The 21,635-nt window shown below is 38.1% G+C and overlaps 1 protein-coding gene across 1 annotated transcript in view; it reads right to left on the minus strand.

The window, feature by feature from the left end:
• Positions 1-20,259: 20,259 nt before the first annotated feature.
• Positions 20,260-21,635, minus strand: part of LOC122803823 (neurexin-3-like) — a 2,450,564-nt gene continuing 2,449,188 nt past the window's right edge. Inside the window, exons 20-21 of the mRNA XM_044073508.1 lie at positions 20,351-20,409; positions 20,260-20,268 (exon numbers count right to left, since the gene is read on the minus strand). Coding sequence (XP_043929443.1) covers positions 20,260-20,268; positions 20,351-20,409 — 68 coding nt within the window. The remainder of the gene's footprint in view (positions 20,269-20,350; positions 20,410-21,635) is intronic.

Below are 21,635 nucleotides of genomic sequence, written 5' to 3' on the forward strand. Positions count from 1 at the left end.
CTTTAGGATAAGGGTAAGGTCTTATGAGAGTTTAAACATGTGTTTGATTCTCCTGTGTCTAAATTTCAGAGAAACTACCCTGCTAAGCCTGCCTTTGTTCACAGCCAATCCCATCCTTCTACTAAAGGTAAGAAGAGTGGCAAACGGGCCCCTCCTGATACAGCTACCCAATTTTCAGGGACTCCGAAGCCTTACTTTCTGGACAAACCAGGCACTCTGTGACAGTCTGTCCCTTCCCTGTCTCATTCCTCTTTTGCTTCACCTTTCTCTTTCTCTTCTGGTTTGGCTTCAGATCACCAAGGATTCTTGGGATCTGTCAATCATTCATTAAGAGTACTTCATTGTGTGGAAATCCTGTCCTCCTTTTATGAGCATTCCTCAGCCTCCTTGGGAACATATTCCCTTTTTGCCTGAGGTTTTTCAAGATCTCTTGTCTCAGGGTACTATTCAAGAGGTGCCTGTGTCCCGAAGGGGAAAAGGTTCTACTCCCTACTATTGCTAGTGCCCAGAAAATAGTGCACGGACGCCTATTCTAGACCTCTCTCATCTAAACACTTTTCTAAAGGTACCTTCCTTTCGGATGTTGTCCCTTCAGATTCTGTTTCCTCTCTTACTCCCTCAGGTCTATATGATGTCTCTGTATCTCAAGGATGCTTATCTCCATACTCAAATCCTCTTTTCAGGAAGTTTTTATGTTTCTCTGTTGTTTCCTGGCATTTTCAGTTCCCTGCTTTGCCCTTTGAACTTTCTACTATCCCACGGGTGTTCAACTAATGCCTTGTTCCTGTGATTGCTTACTTGGATGACCTGTCAATTCAGGTGTCCTCTCCAGAAACCTTTTTGCAAAATCTTCACTTTGCTGTACCCCTTCTTCAGAGCCTGAGGTTCACTATAAATTTAAAAAAGTCTCCTTCTCAGGATCATGTTTTTCTGACAGGATTCAGATGGTGCCAATGCTTACATCCCTGCCCCCTCCAAAGGCCTTAACTCTCATTTCTTTATTTCACACTCTTCTTCATCTGGCTTCCATTGCCACCAGGGAATTTCTGAGAGTTCTGGGTTTCATGGCATCCACCATTCTAATGCTTCCTTTGGCCAAACTTCATATGAGGAAATGTCAGTGTTTTCTGAAGTCAGTGTGGCTCCAACATGCACATCCTCTAGACCTTGTAGTTCCTCTTCTTCCTTGTCTCAGACAGGAACTTCACTGGTGGATTCCGCAGTTGTCTCTGAAACCAGTGATCCCTTTTCTTCCCCCTCTTTCCTCTCAGGAATTTTTCACAGATACCTCAGACAGGGAATGGGGGCAACATTTGGCTTCCTAAAAGTACAGGGGGTGTGGTTGCCTTGTCCGCAGAAGGAGCACATCATTGTCAAAGAGATGAGAGCCCTTCTGCTGGCTCTTCAAGCCTTTCAGTCTCTTTTCTCTGGGACCTCTGAGGGTATTCATAGACAATACCACAGTGATGTGGTATATCAACAAGCAGGGAGGAAGAAGCTCTTATCTTCTTTGCTGGTTGGCGCATCTGGTATGGAATCTGGCTGTCACGTGTCATGTCACTCTTCAGGCAGTTTATATCCCTTCTGCTCAGAAAATTGTGGCAGACACTCTGAGCAGTTCCTTTATTCAGACCCCAAATGGATGCTTCACAGGGATGTGTTCCTGGAAATTATCCACCAGTGGGGTACTCCTCAAGTGGATCTTTTTCCTCCCCTCTGAACAGACAACTTCCTCTGTTTTGTGCCATAGTCCCAGGTCCTCTGGTATGAAAGGTGAATGCCCTGTCATTCTCTTGGAAAGGGATGTTTCTTTATGCATTCCCTCCTCTTCCTCTCACTCTGTTCAAAATTCAGCAGGATGCTCCCCAAATCTTGTTGGTGACTCCCTTTTGGTCATGACAGCAATGGTTCCCATTTTTTCTGCATCTAGCCAGGGGCAATCATCACAATTTACCTCACAGGGTGGATCTAATCAAACAAAACAAGGGATCTCTTATGCATCACCACTTGTCCACACTTCAGCTGTCACTGTGGGTGATAGGATTTTGATTCCTCATAAACACCTTTTTTCTGAGGACATGCTGCAAGTCCTGCAGGAGGCCAGGAAACCTATGACTAAGAAATCCTACTTATCCAAATGGAAGAGGTTTTCTTTTTGGTTTCCCTCTCATAACCTGGACCCACTTACTGTGGATGCTCCTTTGGTTCTCCCTTATTTGTGTGGGTTGCTCAGTGCTGGTCTGGCCTATTCTTCTGTTAAGGCCTACCTATCAGCTATCTCTGCTTGTCTGCCTTTTTCTCCTCCTTTAGTTGCTAGATTTGAGGTGAAACAGTTTCTTAAAGGAGTCCTTAATTTTAGGCCTCCCAAGAAGTTTGGTCCTCCTCCCTGGGATCTTAATTTTGTTTTGCAGAGGTTGACTCAGGCTCCTTTTGAGCCTGCTGCTTCACCTTCCTTGCAACATTGTTCCTGGAAGTTTGTTCTTTTGTTAGCACTTACTTCTGCTAGATGGGTGTCTGAGTTTCAGGCCATTATGGCTTGTCCTGCTTTTTTGATTTTTCATGAAGACAGGGTGTCCTTGCCCGCTAACTCTTCTTTTATGCCTAAGGTGGTTCTTGAGCTATCACTGAATCAGTCTATTAATCTGCCTACTTTTTTCCCCCTCTCCACAAACTGACAGTGAGTGGGTGCTGCATACTTTGGACATGTATAGGCAACTTAAAGTTTATTTGGATATGACTAAGGCTATTAGAAAATCTGAACAGTTATTTGTTTCTTTTCATCCTAGATCTTTTGGATCTTGCTGTATTCAAGCAAACTATTTATTCTTGGATTTCTTTAAGCTATTTCCTTTTGTTACACGTTTCATTGTGAGAGCCTTCCTTTTTCAATCAAGGCTCATTCTACTAGGGTTGCAGCTTCTTCGGGTGTTTTTCAAAGTTTTAGATACTAATTCTATTCTTGAAGCAGCCACCTGGACTTCTGTGCATACCTTTACCAAGCACTACAAGTTGGATGGTATCTCTAGAGGTAAGGCTGGTTTTGCTACTTCAGTTCGTCATGTTTTTATGGGGCTCTTCTGCCCCTTCCTCTTCCCAAATTTCTTCATGAGCTTTGGCACTGTCCCATATAGTTAAGAATACTGCAGCAATGAATGTAAGGACATAGTACAGTTGTGTAAAATCTTACCGTAACAGTAGATGTCTTTGCCTTCACTGCTGCAGAATTCGCTCCCTCCCTCTATCCCCCTAGTTCTTTGCCTTCCTGAATATACACTTTACATCTTGAGTTCCGTGGACTGGTGTTCTTCCTGGGGCAATCAGTTCTGTTTGGTAGGCATGAACACCACCTTTATGCCCTGCATTACACAGGGAGCATATGGTGAGGTTCAGCATACCTTCTAAATTTAGATGTCTTTGGAAGACTGACTGTGGCAGGGAATCCCATATAGTTAAAAATACTGCAGCAGTGAAGCCAAGGACATCTACTGTTATGGTAAGATTTTACATAACTGTACTTTCTTCTGATTACTTTTGTGCCCATACTTTTGACATTATTGTGAGAGAAAGTTAGAGACACTGATGGAAAAAATCTGCAGCTGAGTCAAAGGCTGTACTGGGGCCAAAGCATAACGCAGTGGAAGCAGAGGCCACCCCATATGTAAACATGCCTAATGATCTACATCAGAGGTAATACAATGGGTAAAACATCTCAACACCCCCCCCCCCGTACTACCTTAGTCTTGTCTGCTAACCCTAACTCTAATCCTAATCCTTCAAATTACACTGTTAAACATTTTTTGCCTAACAGTACCACTACATGAGACAAAAGGACACAGAACCTACACAACATCAAACATACACAGAGTTGGATCTATCCCTTACTTGACCCTCTTGCACATACACAACTACTATAACACAGTCTTGTGCATCTTCACAACTGCCACTTTTTCATTCAAACATTACTATTCCTGCACACTCCTGCTTACCTACATTATATAAAACTAAATTCACCAATATGTAATTCACACAAATGAGCATTCACTCATTTGTGCATTCTCTGTTTTTTGAACCCACAAAAACGTTTTAACTAAGTGAATATTCAACACATTGAGTTACAACCATTACAACCATGTTGTGCTACGTGTGTGTGTGTGTGTGTGTGTGTGTGTGTGTGTGTGTGTGTGTGTGTGTGTGTGCATATATATGCATATATATATATATATATATATATATATATATATTTATGTGCATATATATATGTGTGTGGGTGTGTGTGTGTGTGTGTGTGTGTATATATATATATATATATATATATATATATATATATATATATATATATATATATATATATATATATATATATATATATATATATATATATATATATATATATGTGTATATGGGTCTACTGCTCTACATCAAAAGAACCCTTCTTCAAAATAGAGCAGGAGACTAACACTTCAGTGAAAGTTCACTTCAACGAAAGTGCACTTTTGCTGAAGTCTAGTTCCCCAGGCGACCCAAAAAAAACCAAAAAAACACTAAAACATGTTTTTGGAGGGGGCAAGCCTCCCTGCACCCTCCATGTGGGGGGCTGTGCCCATCACACACCCCCTACTTAAATATACCAACTCCGAGATCACACTACAGCGGGGAAAAGGGAATAATCTCATTCTGCGCTGTAGTGCGACTGCCAAAGTCAGTGTTCGAAGTTTCACTACTTCTAACAAATGGACTCGGTGAAGTGGGTTCAAAGAAGTGAAACTCCGAACATCTGCATGGATCGCAAATATATATATATATATATATATATATATATATATATATATATATATACACACACACACACACACACACACACACACATACACACTTATATATATATATATATATATATATATATATATATATATATATATATATATATATGTATATATAGACAGGTCTACTATACTTGATCGAAATTGCAGAAAGCCGAAACCCATATTGCCGAGACCATATGTTCGACTTCCTCAATTTCAAACATGTAAAAAAAAAAATACACAACATTAACACACTTTCTTATTGTTAGCAGGAAATCTACGCCCCCCTGCACCCACTGTGGGGGAGCTATGCCCCCCACCCCACCCCGTAACTTTAATATGCCAACTCCAAGATCGCACTACAGTGTGGAAATGGAAATATTTCCATTCCGCACTGCACGGAGATGTCTGTTACACATGGTCGGGATTCCAAAAGTGAAACATATGGTCTCAGCCATATGGTTTTCGACTTTGCGGCATTTTGACAATGTGTAGGGGACCCATATATACAGATAGATATAGCTACAGATAGATAAACAGATATGTGTGTGTGTGTGTGTGTGTGTGTGTGTGTGTGTGTGTGTGTGTGTGTGTGTGTGTGTGTGTGTGTCTATTGCTGGAGGAAGGCAAAATGGCAGAGCCAGAAATCAGTATTTATGTATTATTTCACATTACCTATTGTCAAAAGTAATTTAAAGAGAATTGAAACCTTACACTGGAAGGACATTTTCCGTTATTACCTGTTTGCATTTTGCTCTGGTTTTGTTTCTTCTGTCATCAGAAATATATTTTTAAAGATGTATGTCATAGTCGATATTTTAGTTCTAACATGTTCCTTTAACTTATTTTTCCTAGATTTTCAAAAAAATTACAACTCATCCCTTCTCCTGTAAGCTAACGAATATATCTCTATGGCTTGACTTTTTAGAATATGGAGGCCCACGCATTCTACAACTTATCATTTATTGTGCAGATTCTGTGTTTCAGCACCAACTCATAAATGCAAGAGTTCATAACATGGAGCCAAATACTGAGACCTTTGCAGTAAGATTCTCACATTTCTAAAGCTTGAACTAGCATATTGTTTTCAAGTGTCATCCCCAACAATTTGCTGCTCTTAATTTTATAACAGCCGATACTTTTTCATTTTTTTACTGGACTATTTGGAGGAATGTGTGAATGACTGTATTATTCTTTGACTTCTGCCCCCATGTTCTCCCAAAATGAAGCACTGTTCTACAACAGTGGGTTATCTGTGTTACTCTCTGGGCTCCAAGGCTGCAGGTGTATTTGGTGATTTACCAGTAGAAGGATTAGGGTTGGCCAATGCAGTAGTGAGGAACTTGCCCAGTAAATCGAAGGAAAGCTTGAATAACAAGGTCGCCACCTAGTGGAGCAAAATAGAACTGGAGGTTCTTCATAGAAAACTGTCAACACAAAGAGGGCTATTTCTGTTTGTGCTCATTCTAGGCAACTTCTAAAAGTCACTTACCATTTGTTTTCTTATTTTAGCAAGGAGGATCTAACACTCCGAAAATATAAAATACATAAAAACATATATCACAGTCTACCCTTAATTTGCTAGCTCTATGTATTATGCATCACAGTAATTATTTATTCCATTTAATCTTTCCTTTTCATAAACGTGTCACTGTGCATCTTGAAAGCTAGATCTAAGTGTTTTGATATTTATTATTTAAGTGTAATTGCTACCCATTTTACTAAATCGCATGTTGCATTTAAACGAAAGACAGAGTATGTCACGTGACAGTACTAAGGAGAAAACCTTCCTAGAGAAAGTGCTTATGGTTTGTAGGGGATTTACTAAATATAACCAACTCAGAACAAATAGTGATAGCTACAACAATGCTCAAACAGCTCAAACAATTATAAAGATATATAGTAGTTGGAAGGCAAATTATTAAATATACTGTATCACATCTGCATGAAATATGTGAATACTCTGAATAATTTCATAATGATGTCACATCTCAAGTGCTTTATGGTCCTATTTCACCTTTTAGAGCTTTAACATGAATAGTAAAATCTTTATATATCTAGCATATTGTAAACAAGAGAGGGCTGTTATTAACTATCAGCATTCTATGCAGGAAGCCATGAGGCAGAAGAAGAATGTGCCGTGTCTGCAGAGAATGCAGCCCAACTGTGAACTGAACTGCAGAAACATGTGTTGTGTGGTATCAATACTAGCCAATGAGTCACTGTGCCACCCTAACACTTTTATTAATTTATAGGAAATATGAATGCATAGATTTCCATGCCACATACACACTTCCTTGTCCACCAAGACTGCACATTTCACTGTCTGTTTGATAAGTTACAGAACATTTTATACAGCAGGTTTATTTCCCCAATCCTCTAAAGCATGTCAAAAATTTTCAACTTAAACTTCTTCATTAATATTATTTAAATCACCACTCTTTTGTGAAATAAATATCGATTGCATCTCTGTCGATCTCTGCGCTTTCCACTTTAGATACTATCCTCTTTTTTCTCATACATATTGTTTTTCAAAGGATGGGACCCACTTGAATTCTTTGGATCCCTTTGAGTTATTTAAATGTTTCAGTTGTCTCTTCTTTCTGTCTTCTTTATTCAAAATTGCATATTTTTATTTCTTCTTCACTGCTTTTTATATTGCTTTAAGTGAAAACTTTAGTTTTGATATCCTTCTAACTGCTGACATGCTGTGTACATGTGCAGTGAGGTCTTCAAAACTGTACACTGTACTTCAGATAAGTGTATTAACAACTGTCTTTCTCTAGCTGGGGCTCTTACTAACTCTATAAAAACAATAACAGTTTCCTCTTCTTTTGAAATAATGGTAACATTTCCTATCCTTTCTGGTAACCTATTTACTATCTTTTAGTTTTTGATTGTTTGTTTACCATTAGAGTACTATACATTGCTGCCATAGGTCTTTTTTTTAATATTTCTGAGTTTATTGTTCAACCTGGATTTAGATACTCTTTTCCAGAGTTTTGCATTTGAGATTTATTTTTCATATCCTATAGTGATTTTGTTCTACCACGATTTAAACCAACCAACACTATGTCCTTGTTTTCTACATTTAACCTCTTAATATTTCTTAAGCATTTTATTAATCTGGTAAGTTGCAGTTCTTGCTGTAGAATATTTCTATCAATTAATACCAATAAAACTAAAGAGCGGCCACAGTGGTGCAGCGGTTAGCACTGTCACCTCATAGCAAGAGGTTCTCCTGTTCAATCCTTGGCTGGGGTGCCTTCTGTGTGTTGTCTGCATGTCCTCCTTGTGGTCGTGTGGGTTTCCTCTGGGTGCTCCGGTTTCCTCCCACATCCCAAAAATATGCTGTAAGGTGGCCTGGACACTCTAAATTGGCCCTAGGCATGAGTGTGTGCATGTGTGTGCCTTCCATGGAAGGTTGGGCGTTGGGCTGGCAACACAACACCATAAAACTCTACTGGCAATTATGAGTGGACAGGTGATCTGCTGTGGTGACCCCTAACTGGGAAAAGCCAGAAGCAGAAGAAGACCAATAAAACTAAAGCTATAAGTTTTTAAGACCATCCTATAAATGCATAGCAGATTATGGCTTCTTTTGTTGACATGGCTGATGTCAATGTTTTTGTGAGTCTGACTCTTTACACCTCCATATTGACCATTGGATGCTCAGTTATATCAGCAAACTGCTCTCTACTGTAATAATTGTAAAGGTTGAAATGTGGAAATAATGTTTTTGGAAAACTCATTGTTTTCAAATTTTTTAAAAGCCGCAGTGGTGCAGCAGTAGCGTTGTTGCCTCACAACAAGAGGTTCCCCCATTCGATTCTCGGCTGGAGTGCCTTCTGTGTGGAGTCTGCATGTCCTCCCCGCAGTCAAGTGGCGTTCAAAAGACATGCATGAATGGGCGTTCCTTCGTTGAAGGTTGGGCATAGGGCTAGCAACTCGGCACCGTAAAAAAATCTACTGCAAATCATTAGCAGACCGGTGTTCCGCTGTGGCGACCCCTAACCGGGAAAAGCTGAAAGAAGAACAACAACATTGTTTTCAAATTTTTGATAGCGGTAACATACATTTCTCAAATTATCCTTGTTCTGCCCATCTCCAGGTTATTTACACACAAAACATAAGGATTAAAAACAACCATGGGAATGTAAGGCTAGGCTTCTTAATATCCTCACAGGACAATAGCCTTGTAAGTAACTATGAACCTATTTGCTGTCTTATTCTAGCTGTCAAGAACATTACTTGAAGAAACTGAATGACTTGTATTATTCTGTACTTCAGATTATTTATTTATTTAACATTTGTTTACCGGGAAAGTCCAACTTGGAACAAGGCAATTTTCAGCAGTGGCTTGGGGAGAAATTCTCCAAACGCATGCCTTTGTAATGTGGGAGGAAACCAGAGCACCCCGAGGAAACCCAAACAAATGCAAGGAGGACATGTAGGGAGGCACCCAAGATGAGAATTGAACTGAAGAACCTCTTGCTGTGAGGTGATAATGCAAACCGCTGCACCATTGCGCCATCCATGACATCTTTTCCTTATCACATACATCAGTGTTTTTATATAGCCAATCACATAAGTTGCTTCTTAAAAAGAAGACTGAATATTTGCATGTGTAGTTTTTAATCAGACTGGGAGGATGGAGATCACAAATATCTGCAGTCAGGGACCATATTTGGCTGGGAGTGTGTGTCATCTTTTGTGTCACTTTTTGAGATGACTGTGGTTGTTACAGAGTTGAAGAAACCGAACTTCGAATGTTAAAATATATTTTATAACAAAATAATAATAATAGCAAAGCTTTTGAGCAAAACAAGCTCTTTATCAATGCATGTTACAGAGTTGGCAGACAAAAGAAACAGAGCATGCTGTGTACAGCTGTCAAGGGTTGATGTTTGTCAGGCCATTCCTGTGACAACATGAAGGATGGCACAATAGCAGGGACCATGGAAATTTCCTGTACAGCCAGTGAGTGCAAAAACATAAAATGCTACATATCAATGTGTGCAGCATATGTGTTAACTGTATGGCTACTATCTGTGAAGGAGTGAACAAAATGCTTACGGCTGACTCCAGTGGAGCTCAACTGGTACTAAGGCCTAAGGAACCATACAGTGTGAGAACCCAGTGCAGACCTCTGTGGAATTTGGGCGATGTATCCTGGCCATGATAGCTCTTTATTACTGTGAAATTGATGTTCTTTTCAATGCTGAGTCATCACAGGGAAGACCTGCATGTTGCAGTGGTTGGTGCTTTCAGCCACCTACTCCTTCAGCAGTACATCCCTTTTCACTGGCAGTTAAAATATTCACCTTTTGTCATAGATTCATAGGTTCATAGGTTGGTACTAGGCTATCGGCCCTAGGGCCTATACAAGCCTAGCCATAACAATTCCCCTGGCTATTTATTACCACAATATTTACTTCTCTGGACCCCTGTCTAGCAGGGCAACTGACATGATCCCCGGGGTGAATTTCCTATCTCCCATCCAGTTGTCAAGGTTCCTTTTGAAGAGGGCCAAGGAAGCACTCTGCTTGACATGTATGGGCAGTCTATTCCAGAATTTGGGGAGTCTCTAGGTCAGGAAGCTATCCCTCCAGCATGTTTTGTTCATTGTGATGACAAGGTTTAGATCCCTGGAGCGTCTGGCTCTGAGGGATTGGGATTTCTTATATTGTCTCTATATTTCTTCAATAACAGAGACTCTGTATATAATCCCCTCTTCTGATTGTGATTCCACTTTCAGTCACCTCTATGAGCCTTCTTTATCTTTTTCTTCTGTTGCTTTCATCTCTTTACTAGTGTGTGTGTGTATATACACACATATATATTTGAGTGTGTTACATATATACTGAAGGAATGTGTCATCTAAAACAAAAACAAACTTGGAAATCAAGTGTTTTTCCATGGGAGAAAGTCTGACTATCTTCAGTACCTCCACTAAAAATTATATATATATGAATAAATTATGTCTATAATGGTGGAAAAAAGGAGAAAGTTCCTTATCCCACTGTTCAACAATCTTGCACAAAAACACACAGGCCCAGTGCTTGACAAAAGGGAAGCTATCTAAAACAGCTGTCACTTCATTTTTTGATGAATGCACTTTATGACAGAATTTACAACCTCTCTGTGTGTGTGTGTGTGTGTGTGTGTGTGTGTGTGTGTGTGTGTGTGTGTGTGTGTGTGTGTGTGTGTGTGTGTATATATATATATATATATATATATATATATATAATATAGAGTGTGTTTATATCTGTATCTATATATCTATAAAAGTGTGTTTATGTGCAGTTACCATGAATTTTGTCTAGTGTACAGCTTGCTGATAGACAAGACAACCTTTATTCACACAGTTGGTTCATATTCTGGTGAACACAGCAATGTACTGGGTATTTTGCTTAGCTCTTGGTTATGCAACAATGTGGTTAATATATAAGTAAGGGAATGTGGGGACATAGCCCCACGTAAGAAGTGCAGTTCCTTAGTGCACAACTGACTGACAGATTCATAAGAAAAAATGTCCGAGAAAAGCACTGACAGCTTATACATATTTCAGATAATTTTTTTCTGTTAAGTTTTTAAGTAGCTTATATAAGTGTATTCATCATATTTTTAACTTTGTCTGAAGAAGTTTACTAATTTCAGTAAAGTAAAGCACTAACCTTTACTTATTTGTGAATTCAGTGTGTTTTTTTCTTCATTTCATTTATTTGCAGTTTTTGTTTTTTATCAAGTTTGTTCATTTGTTGACAATGAGAAGTCCGACACCAGAAGACTGGCAACGTAAATAATCAACAGTCCAGAATCCCGATGCTGAAAACACCGACATGCGAAACGAGCCAACTGTGTAAGTATGTGATAGTGATGGACTTTAGGGTTAGGGTACAGGAAAGGTAAGTGTGCGATACTGATGGACTTTAGGGTTAGGGTGCGGGAAAGGTAAGTGTGCGATAGTGACGGACTTTAAGGTTAAGGTTTGGGTTAAGGTTAGTGCATAGATAGTTGTGTATGTAAGGTTTAGTGTAGGTTTGTAAGGTTTTTGGTGGGCTTGTGTTGTGTGTGTGTTTTTTGGAAATGGATTTGTTTTGTTTTGTTGACTGTTGGGATTGTGGTTTGTCGGGCATGTGAACTTTTGTGTTTTTCAATTGTCGGTATTGTGGTGTCGGTGATCTCGTTGTCAGTGTTTTCGCTTGTCGGTGTTATGAGGTAGATCTATATATATATATATATATATGGTTCCCATTCAGAAGCCTGAAACATCATAAGCCTGAAAATCAAAATCCTGAAACCAAAAGCCTGAAAATTCAGAATCCTGAAAACTCAAAATCCTGAAAGCCCAAAATCCTGAAAGACCAAAATCCTGAAACTCAAAATCCTGAAAACACAAATAATGCTAATATGTCACTATAAAGACACTAATATCTACCAACTGACCCTGACCCCAACCCTAACCCTAAGGTCCGTCACTATAGCACACTCACCTGACTCACGCCCTAACCCTAACTCACTTAAACCGCCCCTAACCCCAATATTTGTCACTATTGCATACATGCCTAACCTGCCCTAACCTAACTCACTTAAACCGCCCTAACCCTAAAATAAAACCAACCGCACACTTACCTGACGCATGACCTAACACCACAGGGCTAACAATAGCAAAGCCACAATGACATCAGTATGTCTATTTTGTGTTTTCAGGATTTTGAGTTTCAGGATTTTGGTCTTTCAGGATTTTGGGCTTTCAGGATTTTGAGTTTTCAGGATTCTGAATTTTCAGGCTTTTGGTTTCAGGATTTTGATTTTCAGGCTTATGATGTTTCAGGCTTCTGAATGGGAACCATATATATATATATATATATATATATATATATATATATATATATAAAAAGGCCAACAAACAGCACAATAAACACGGCCAGGATCAATCAACAGGTCAATGTTCTGTTCAAACTTTTACTTGTTGCAATATATATGAAATCCACCTTGAAAAGGCGGAGACTGAAGATGCACTTATGACACACCTGTCTGAGTAGGTGTGACTATGCAATAGACTGCCTTATTGGTGTAAACCTGCTATTTTAAAAGAAGGAAATGATGTAATATCATTAATATGCAAAAGACTGCCATATTGGTGCAAACCTACTATTTTAAAAGAAGGAAATGATGCAATATCAGTTATAAGGATCTGAGGAAGGGTGACCCGAAAGCGCTTATCCTATGTTCTTCCTTTTTATTGTTTTTATTGTTTTATTATTATTGTTTCACTGTTATTTTAATAAATACATGGACTATTTAGTACTACTTAGTACTTGGCCTGAGTATATGCTTCAATAGGAAATATATTGCGTATGGCATGTCTGAGTGATATGGAGTTATGGAGCTACTAAGCTGTGCTCTAGAAAGTTAAAAGCTGTGTAACTGCTTGTGTTTTGAACATATTTTGCAGCAAGTAAAAGTTTGAACAGCACATTGACCTGTTGATTGATCCTGGCCATGTTTATTGTGCTGTTTGTTGGCGTTTTAATTATCCGGATCTTCTACAGCACACTCCTGTTGTATTCCGGTGCTGTATTGGTTGGACTTATTTTGTATATATATATATATATATATATATATATATATATATATATATATATATATATATACGTGTGTATGTATGAGGTTATACTGAATAATCACCAGTGAGTTTAATTGAAACATAAAACGTCGAACAAACTCACTGGTGATTACCATTAATAACCTAGTAAAAAAGTAATCACAAATGTAAACCAACAGGCTAAATCTGCAATTACCAAAATAAAATGAAAAACATTTTTTTTCATGTCAGGGGCAATACCCCACAACAATGGAAATTAAATATACTAACTCCAGAGTCACACAAATGCAAAAAAAGGCCAAAAAAATTGAATTATATGATAGTCACTATAACATACTTTAACCATTTCATAATTTAATAAACTGTACCAGCACCAAAAACATCAGCAGTTCAGTATGCAATATGACATATGTTAGGTTTTAAATAACTGTCGTGATTTGTAGTTTTAGTTAAATAAAATGAGCCAGAATAAGAACTTCGCTAAATTGAAAAGGCTTTTTGACCTTCATTTATAGTATAAACTTAGAATTTAGATATGGAGAGAGGCAGTGTGTATGTTTAGCATGTGTGTGAACACACACACACACACACACACACACACACACACACACACACACACACACACACACACACACACACACACAGTGAGAGAGATGTAAATTGATATAGATATGCATATTGTAATGTATCATTGACTGCTAGGGAGGCACTGAGCACCAGAGGGAGGATGAGAGATGAAAGGCCTGCCACTTGTGGGCCTAGGAGGTACACTGTTGAGACCATGATAGAGGGCAGATACAGAGCCTTCAGTCAGGGAACAGGTAGAGAAGCTAATGAGGGACAGCTGTCCAGTTTTGTCTATTAAAATTATCCCTCTCTTATGGTGACATATTAATTCGTCTGTAATCCTATACAGAATTTTATCAGGAGTCTCAAAAATGTTGGTGGTAGTCTGAAAGGGTCAAAGAGGAGAATGTTTAGCAAAGGAAGGAACTGTAATCTGCCTGAACTGGATTTATCCTACATATACAGGAAAGCCAGAGAAATTCTACAAGTTGCCCCTGCCATGTTGTAATACTTTGACTTATGCCTAGTCACGGGACACAGGCCTTAAAGGACTGAGGAGATGTTTCTTAATTTTCCGATGGTAAAGTGCCTACTTGCTAATGCTATATTTGTATAGTTCTGCAAAAATTTTGCAGAGAAAAGTATATAAATATTACTATCTGTTTTTTGAAAGAAGTAACTGATTTCCATTTTATGTTTAAACTTCTTTTTTTATCAGTAAAACTATTTACTACTAAAAGCTTCATTCTCTGGATATTATACACATGAAAACAGTATGATTTTTTTATAAAATGTGTATCTATGTGTATGTGTATCTATCTATGCAAGTATATTCCTGCTACATTTCTCTTTCATTTTTTTCTCCCTGTCCTGTCTATGTATGGGTACAGTTACAGCACTTTTTTCATGGTTGCTGTGCATTCTATTACAGATGCATCCCCCTCATAATTGTTGATCTGCAATGTGACTATTACAGGTACGAAACTAAGGCACAACCGTCCAACTTACACATACATGCACGCACACACACACACACACACACACACACACACACACACACACACACACACACACACACACACACACACACACACAAAGCAAGCCTAATTCCTGCACTATTTTTTTCAAAGCTCTTTCTCCTGCAACTGAAAAAAAGTCAGGTCAGGAGTGGAAAAGGTATGCAATTTTATTCAGTTGGATATTTTTCAAGAAATCATAAAAAAAAAAATCTCTGAGTTCAGAAAGTGTGATCCAAGCATTATAATCAGGAAGACTTTAGCAGGTATAAATCCCATCACATTCGTTACCACCTTCTCCTGAATGTAATGTCTCCTAATATTCTGAATGATTTCCTCATGCTGTCAGAAAGGACAAAGTGAAGACTTAATGAAAATGAGAAACTGCATTTAATTATGTTATTATAACAAAACTTAGTGTAGTCAAACTGTGTTTTTAGGGGAAAGCAGCCAATGGCCTGCAGAAGAGAATCAGAGAAGATTAGAAAATTCGTTAACGTTCAGTGCACCCCCTCCAAAAGATCTGTCTTTTGAATGAGGGGCACTTTTACATGATCTGTCTCCACAGTTCATACCCTGCTGGCACAAGTCCCATAGGTACATGGGTATAGTCCCGCAGGTATGTATATATGTGTTTCCAATATGGCTGGCACCAACTCTAATAACATCAAACTTCATATTATTATTAATATCAAAAGTATGACTGAGCTCCACCCTTCCTGCTTTCCTAACATTTCTCCCAGTAATGTTATGTGCCTCCATGCTTCCCCTCTCATCAGGACAATTTTTCAAAGCACTATTTATTTCCATAGTCCCCTCCATAGTGGTAGCAATAAAATCACTTGATTCTATGATTTTCTGCTTGCTGGTACCAGTTCTTAAAGCAATTGAGTTTGTTACTCTTGGTCATCTGCGGTTGACGCCTGAAGTATTTCTAATAGCTGTCATACAACAGACATGTTACTCCTTCTCCCGTTCTGCCATTACTCTCCCACACATTAGCTGCCATTTCCTTTTTGTTATTCTTTTACTTACTGATTAATACTGAATGCCTCCGTAATGTAACAATACTAATTATTTTCCATTTTGTGAAACACAACTATCACCAACATAACTAGCATTATGTCTGGCTTGTTCCAAAATATGTGCATTTAGGGTCCTGATATAATCCTTTTTAAAGCCACTTAGCCACCTTGTGTGCAAAATACATCACTAATCCCTCCCCAGCACTGGACTACCTCCAGGTGGTATTTATTTCACAAATTTCAGAGCCCTTAAATCTTTGAGTGCAGTTTCAATATTCTGTGGATTTACTGTTCCAATTCTGAGAACATGAAAGGAATTTCTACTCATTTAACAGCCTGGAACAGCACAATTTTCTCTTTCTGGGAACAATTATCCAAATAACGGTAATTTGCATCATTTGCTAATCCTGAATCCTTGTTCCTGCCTGTCAATAATATCACTTTCTGAACAAACCATGTTCTGCATGTTATAATTACAAACACAGCTGCAGCCTTCTCACCCAGTAAATAAAATGTGAGTACTGACTCACAGATACACACACACAGACACACACACACACAGACACACACACACACACAGACACACACACACACACACACACACACACACACACACAAACACGCACACGCACACCCACATGCACATGCACACGCACATGCACACACGCACACAAAACCAGTCATTCAAGGATTATATTCTCCACACCTGAAAAGCCTTCCTGTACTGTCTAACCTTTACCCTTTCTCCACTCTGTTGTAGGGATATAATGAGCCAAAACATTTTGACAAGTCCAGTAAACATAAAGACTGTCGATGAGTTTCAGCATAACTTGCTTAGAGGTGATTGAAACTACTAGCTTATGACAGAAAGACAGCCTTGTCATATGCAAAGTGCATTTCAATAAACATGTAAGCAGAGCTCCCACATGATGTATGTCATTCTTTGTGGTATTCATTAACTCACTTTAACGTGCTGTGATGGCAGTTTTCCATAATACCCAGCTGAAACATACATTTATAGTTATTTGCAATGCTCTGTAATCTAGTTACATGAAACATGTCGCAGCAGTTATTTCAGTGTTTTTACCCTTCTTATCTCAAACTGTATCATGCATTTTTTATTCATAGGAAAAAAGTGAGGTATTATTTAAAACAGAAGGAAAACAAAAAGCAAAAAAAAAAGCAAAAAAAAACTTTACCTTCTCCAAAGATTATAAATAAACTGCAGAGAGAAACATAAAAACAATGAAGTTTTTTTTTTCATTTTGAAGAATACTTAAGTTTCAAAGAGAACATTTTTATCCTTGAAGGAGCTATTCTACTTGGGAGATGGAAGTCTCTAGTAATATTGTGGCCCGTGACCCTTAGAAGCATGACCAATGGCAGTAGTAAGTCAGGAGAATGTTGGCCGACTGTCATCAGGATATGCATTGGTTCCTGTCTTAGCACCTCAGCTGTTAATAGATTTAAAGTAACGCACGGAGGACAGAAACACTCTGGCTGTTGATTGTTCTAATGGGCTGAAACATTTCCTTCAATCATCCAGATGCTTGAATGCGGGAAGAAGGTACTTCAAAAGGTACTGCAATAGCAAATCTAAGTCAGAAAGGCTGTTTGTAAACTGGAACCTGAGTATCACTGGACATCCTGTATATGTAATGTGTAAACTGGTGAAGTATAAAACAAGCATAAAAAAGAAAAAGAAGGGCCCCCTAGCAAGGGATAATGAAATGAAACAGAAACCTCCTAGCTTACAGCAACTAAAATAGAAAATAAAGTAACTTGAATAGTGACTGAATTAGAATCGAGCTGACTTTTCCAGAAGAGACAGAATTTGGTGTTTACTGCTTTCCAGTACATATAAAGAGTGACGCCATCTAGGAGGAAAATGACACTCACCCATGTCAACGTTCACAAAACGATATCCAAATGAGGTAAACAGCAGTGTAATATGCCAGGTTTGTTAAAAGGTGAACAGTTATAGTGAACCTGTGTATGAAAACTAAATTACATGAACAGTAATCAGCTCCATTTTCATGATGAACAACAACTATATGGGTTATAAGTATCATTTCATGGGAATGTAATTGAATTCTGATTAAATAATTAAGGTAATTAGATAGCACCAAGAAGTTGATAAAAACTTAAAGAGCACCTAGTTCATCAGTTGCTTGTTTGTACACATTAGAAATGTCTGCTCTCAACATGATTACAGAATGATGCTCGCTCTCTCAGTACTAAAAATTATAAATGTTGGAAGACATTAATTATCATTTTAATTCTTCTAATCAAACCCCGGTCTATATCCACATCTGCACATTCAGACTGTCACTAACAACAAAGATGATTAGTCATGGAATGCCCCCTAGCCTCAACCCCACCCCACACACACACAAAAATAATAATTTTCTGGTAAATCACAGAGGAATGCAGAGAGACTGTAATGACAGACATTAGAAATCCTCACTGCTTATTGTTGTCAGAATATGAGTTAAACCAAAACTTGTTTTATGACATTATTAAGTGAATTACAGTAATATTAAAAAAATGTTCCTGACTTTGGGCCATTGTCAACTCATAGCTTTGGCTTAGTCCAAAATACTAGCAAAAGAAGGCGAGAGATGTCCAAATACTCAAATCATAGAAAATGATACATTTGTTAAGGATCTACAAACAATGGAAGACAATTTCAAGCCTGACTAGTATGCAATATATGCAAATAGTCTAACCATAGAAAATGATACAGTTGTTAAGGATCTGCAAACAATGGCAGACAATTTCAAGCCTGACTAGTATGCAAGCTATGCAAATAGTCTAAGCACAGAAAATGATACAGTTGTTAAGGATCTGAAAACTTTGGCAGACAATTTCAAGCCTTACTAGTATGCAAGCTATGCAAATAGTCTAACCATAGAAAATGATACAGTTGTTAAGGATCTGCAAACAATGGCAGACAATTTCAAGCCTGACTAGTATGCAAGCTATGCAAATAGTCTAAGCACAGAAAATGATACAGTTGTTAAGGATCTGAAAACTTTGGCAGACAATTTCAAGCCTTACTAGTATGCAAGCTATGCAAATAGTCTAACCATAGAAAATGATACATTTGTTAAGGATCTGCAAACAATGGCAGACAATTTCAAGCCTGACTAGTATGCAAGCTATGCAAATTCTAACCACAGAAAATGATACAGTTGTTAAGGATCTGCAAACTTTGACAGACAATTTCAAGCCTGACTAGTATGCAAACTATGCAAATAATCTAACCATAGAAAATTATACAGTTGTTAAGGATCTGCAAAGAATGGCAGACAATTTCAAGTCTGACTAGTATGCAAGCTATGCAAATAGTCTAACCATAGAAAATGATACAGTTGTTAAGGATCTGCAAACAATGGCAGACAATGTCAAGCCTGACTAGTATGCAAGCTATGCAAATAGTCTAACCATAGAAAATGATACAGTTGTTAAGGATATGCAAACAATGGCCGACAACTTCAAGCCTGACTAGTATGCAAGCTATGCAAATAGTCTAACCATAGAAAATGATACAGTTGTTAAGGATCTGAAAACTTTGGCAGACAATTTCAAGCCTGACTAGTATGTAAGCTATGCAAATAGTCTAAGCACAGAAAATGATACAGTTGTTAAGGATCTGCAAACAATGGCAGACAATTTCAAGCCTGACTAGTATGCAAGCTATGCAAATAGTCTAAGCACAGAAAATTATACAGTTGTTAAGGATTTGCAAACAATGGCAGACAATTTCAAGCCTGACTAGTATGCAAGCTATGCAAATAGTCTAACCATAGAAAATTATACAGTTGTTAAGGATCTGCAAACAATGGCAGACAATTTCAAGCCTGACTAGTATGCAAGCTATGCAAATAGTCTAACCATAGAAAATTATACAGTTGTTAAGGATCTGCAAACAATGGCAGACAATTTCAAGCCTGACTAGTATGCAAGCTATGCAAATAGTCTAATCATAGAAAATAATACAGTTGTTAAGGATCTGCAAACAATGGCAGACAATTTCAAGCCTGACTAGTATGCAAGCTATGTAAATAGTCTAACCACAGAAAATGATACAGTTGTTAAGGATCTGCAAACAATGGCCGACAACTTCAAGCCTGACTAGTATGCTAGCTATGCAAATAGTCTAGGCATAGAAAATGATACAGTTGTTAAGGATCTGCAAACAATGGTAGACAATTTCAGTTGTGACTAGTGTGTGTCTACGAATGCTAGAAGAAAAAAACATATTCTAGAACACATCTAATTCTAAAGGTTACATCTAATCATTCAGATCACTGTACTATTTCATACCTTGCTGATAAGACCATTATCAAATACAATGTTGCATTTGTTGTCTTCTAACAAGCCACCTGAAACAATTTGAAAAGATACAACAATTCCTTACTAGAAAAATTCTAAGGGGGGTGGGGGATTTAATATATACCCAAAGGTGTAAGGAACTGTTACTCAAATGTAAGATATACCCAAACTATCAGTCACCCCATTAGCTTTGGTATTGATTACCTCTGCCTAGTCCATAACGTAATGGCTGATCCTGTTTTGTATCAAGGACTGTGAATGTAATGCAAAAACTGGTGGCCCTACCACTAACTTAAGTAACGTAAATGCAATTATCAGTAACAGAAAGCAAGACAGATAAATTATATAATATCATCCAAGATTATGGAATAAACAGCACCTTACGATCAGACATCGGCCAATAATGTCCTTCAAAAATTATCCTGATGTGTATATCCAGAGTACAAACTATCAAGAAGTTTCCAGAAGGACAGTCGAATGTAAGGTTGACATGAACCTATATATTTACAGATTAGTTTGTATATGACATGACAGTAAGTAGAAAATGTGCCATTTCATTTCAGTGACAACAAAGAAAAAGCTGGTGGTATACTGTACATGGTACAACAAATCAAAAGCCTAAAGGAAGAAACCAGTACCTCATGGCAAGAATGTCATAGCAAGTCTGGTTACTGAAGAGATAAAAGTGTAGATGAGTGGTACTGATTAATGAAGCAGGATGACAATGGGAATATATAGTTAACTGAGTGTAGTGAAGGTATAGGAAAAGGGGCAAGCTGCATGCAGAGTGACAGGAAGTGAGACAAAGATGGTGAGGGAGAAGTGAAAGGATGGAAAAGATGAGGATAGATCTGCTAAAAGAAAGAGGATAAATTAGATGAGTATTGCTATAAGGCAGAGAGATGGAAAAAAGGCATATATGAAACGTATGTGATGGAATTACACAATGCCAGACCCTTTGCATCACAAACAGGTGTTCCTTCATGGCTGTTTTTTTTTTTAAATACAGACATGAAATTAATGAGTCTTAGAGAAACAGGGCGCATATTCCATAATTTGGTTAGGAGAAGGAATCTTCGTCATATTTTTTTTTAATATGAGGACCATGCTACATTTTGCCAGGCTGATCAGATGTTATGGGGTAGTGATAACGCTGTGTCAGTGATTGTCAAGCAGGGTGTTATTCTGGTTTCCTAAGGATGCTACAGAAAGATAAAATGTTATCTAGTGCAAATTAGAAAAGTTTATATTAAAAAAAAAAACAGTGACTGGGGTA

This window comes from Protopterus annectens, chromosome 6.part0 (assembly GCF_019279795.1).
Source record: "Protopterus annectens isolate FY-2018-M chromosome 6.part0, PAN1.0, whole genome shotgun sequence".
Lineage (NCBI taxonomy): Eukaryota > Metazoa > Chordata > Ceratodontiformes > Protopteridae > Protopterus > Protopterus annectens.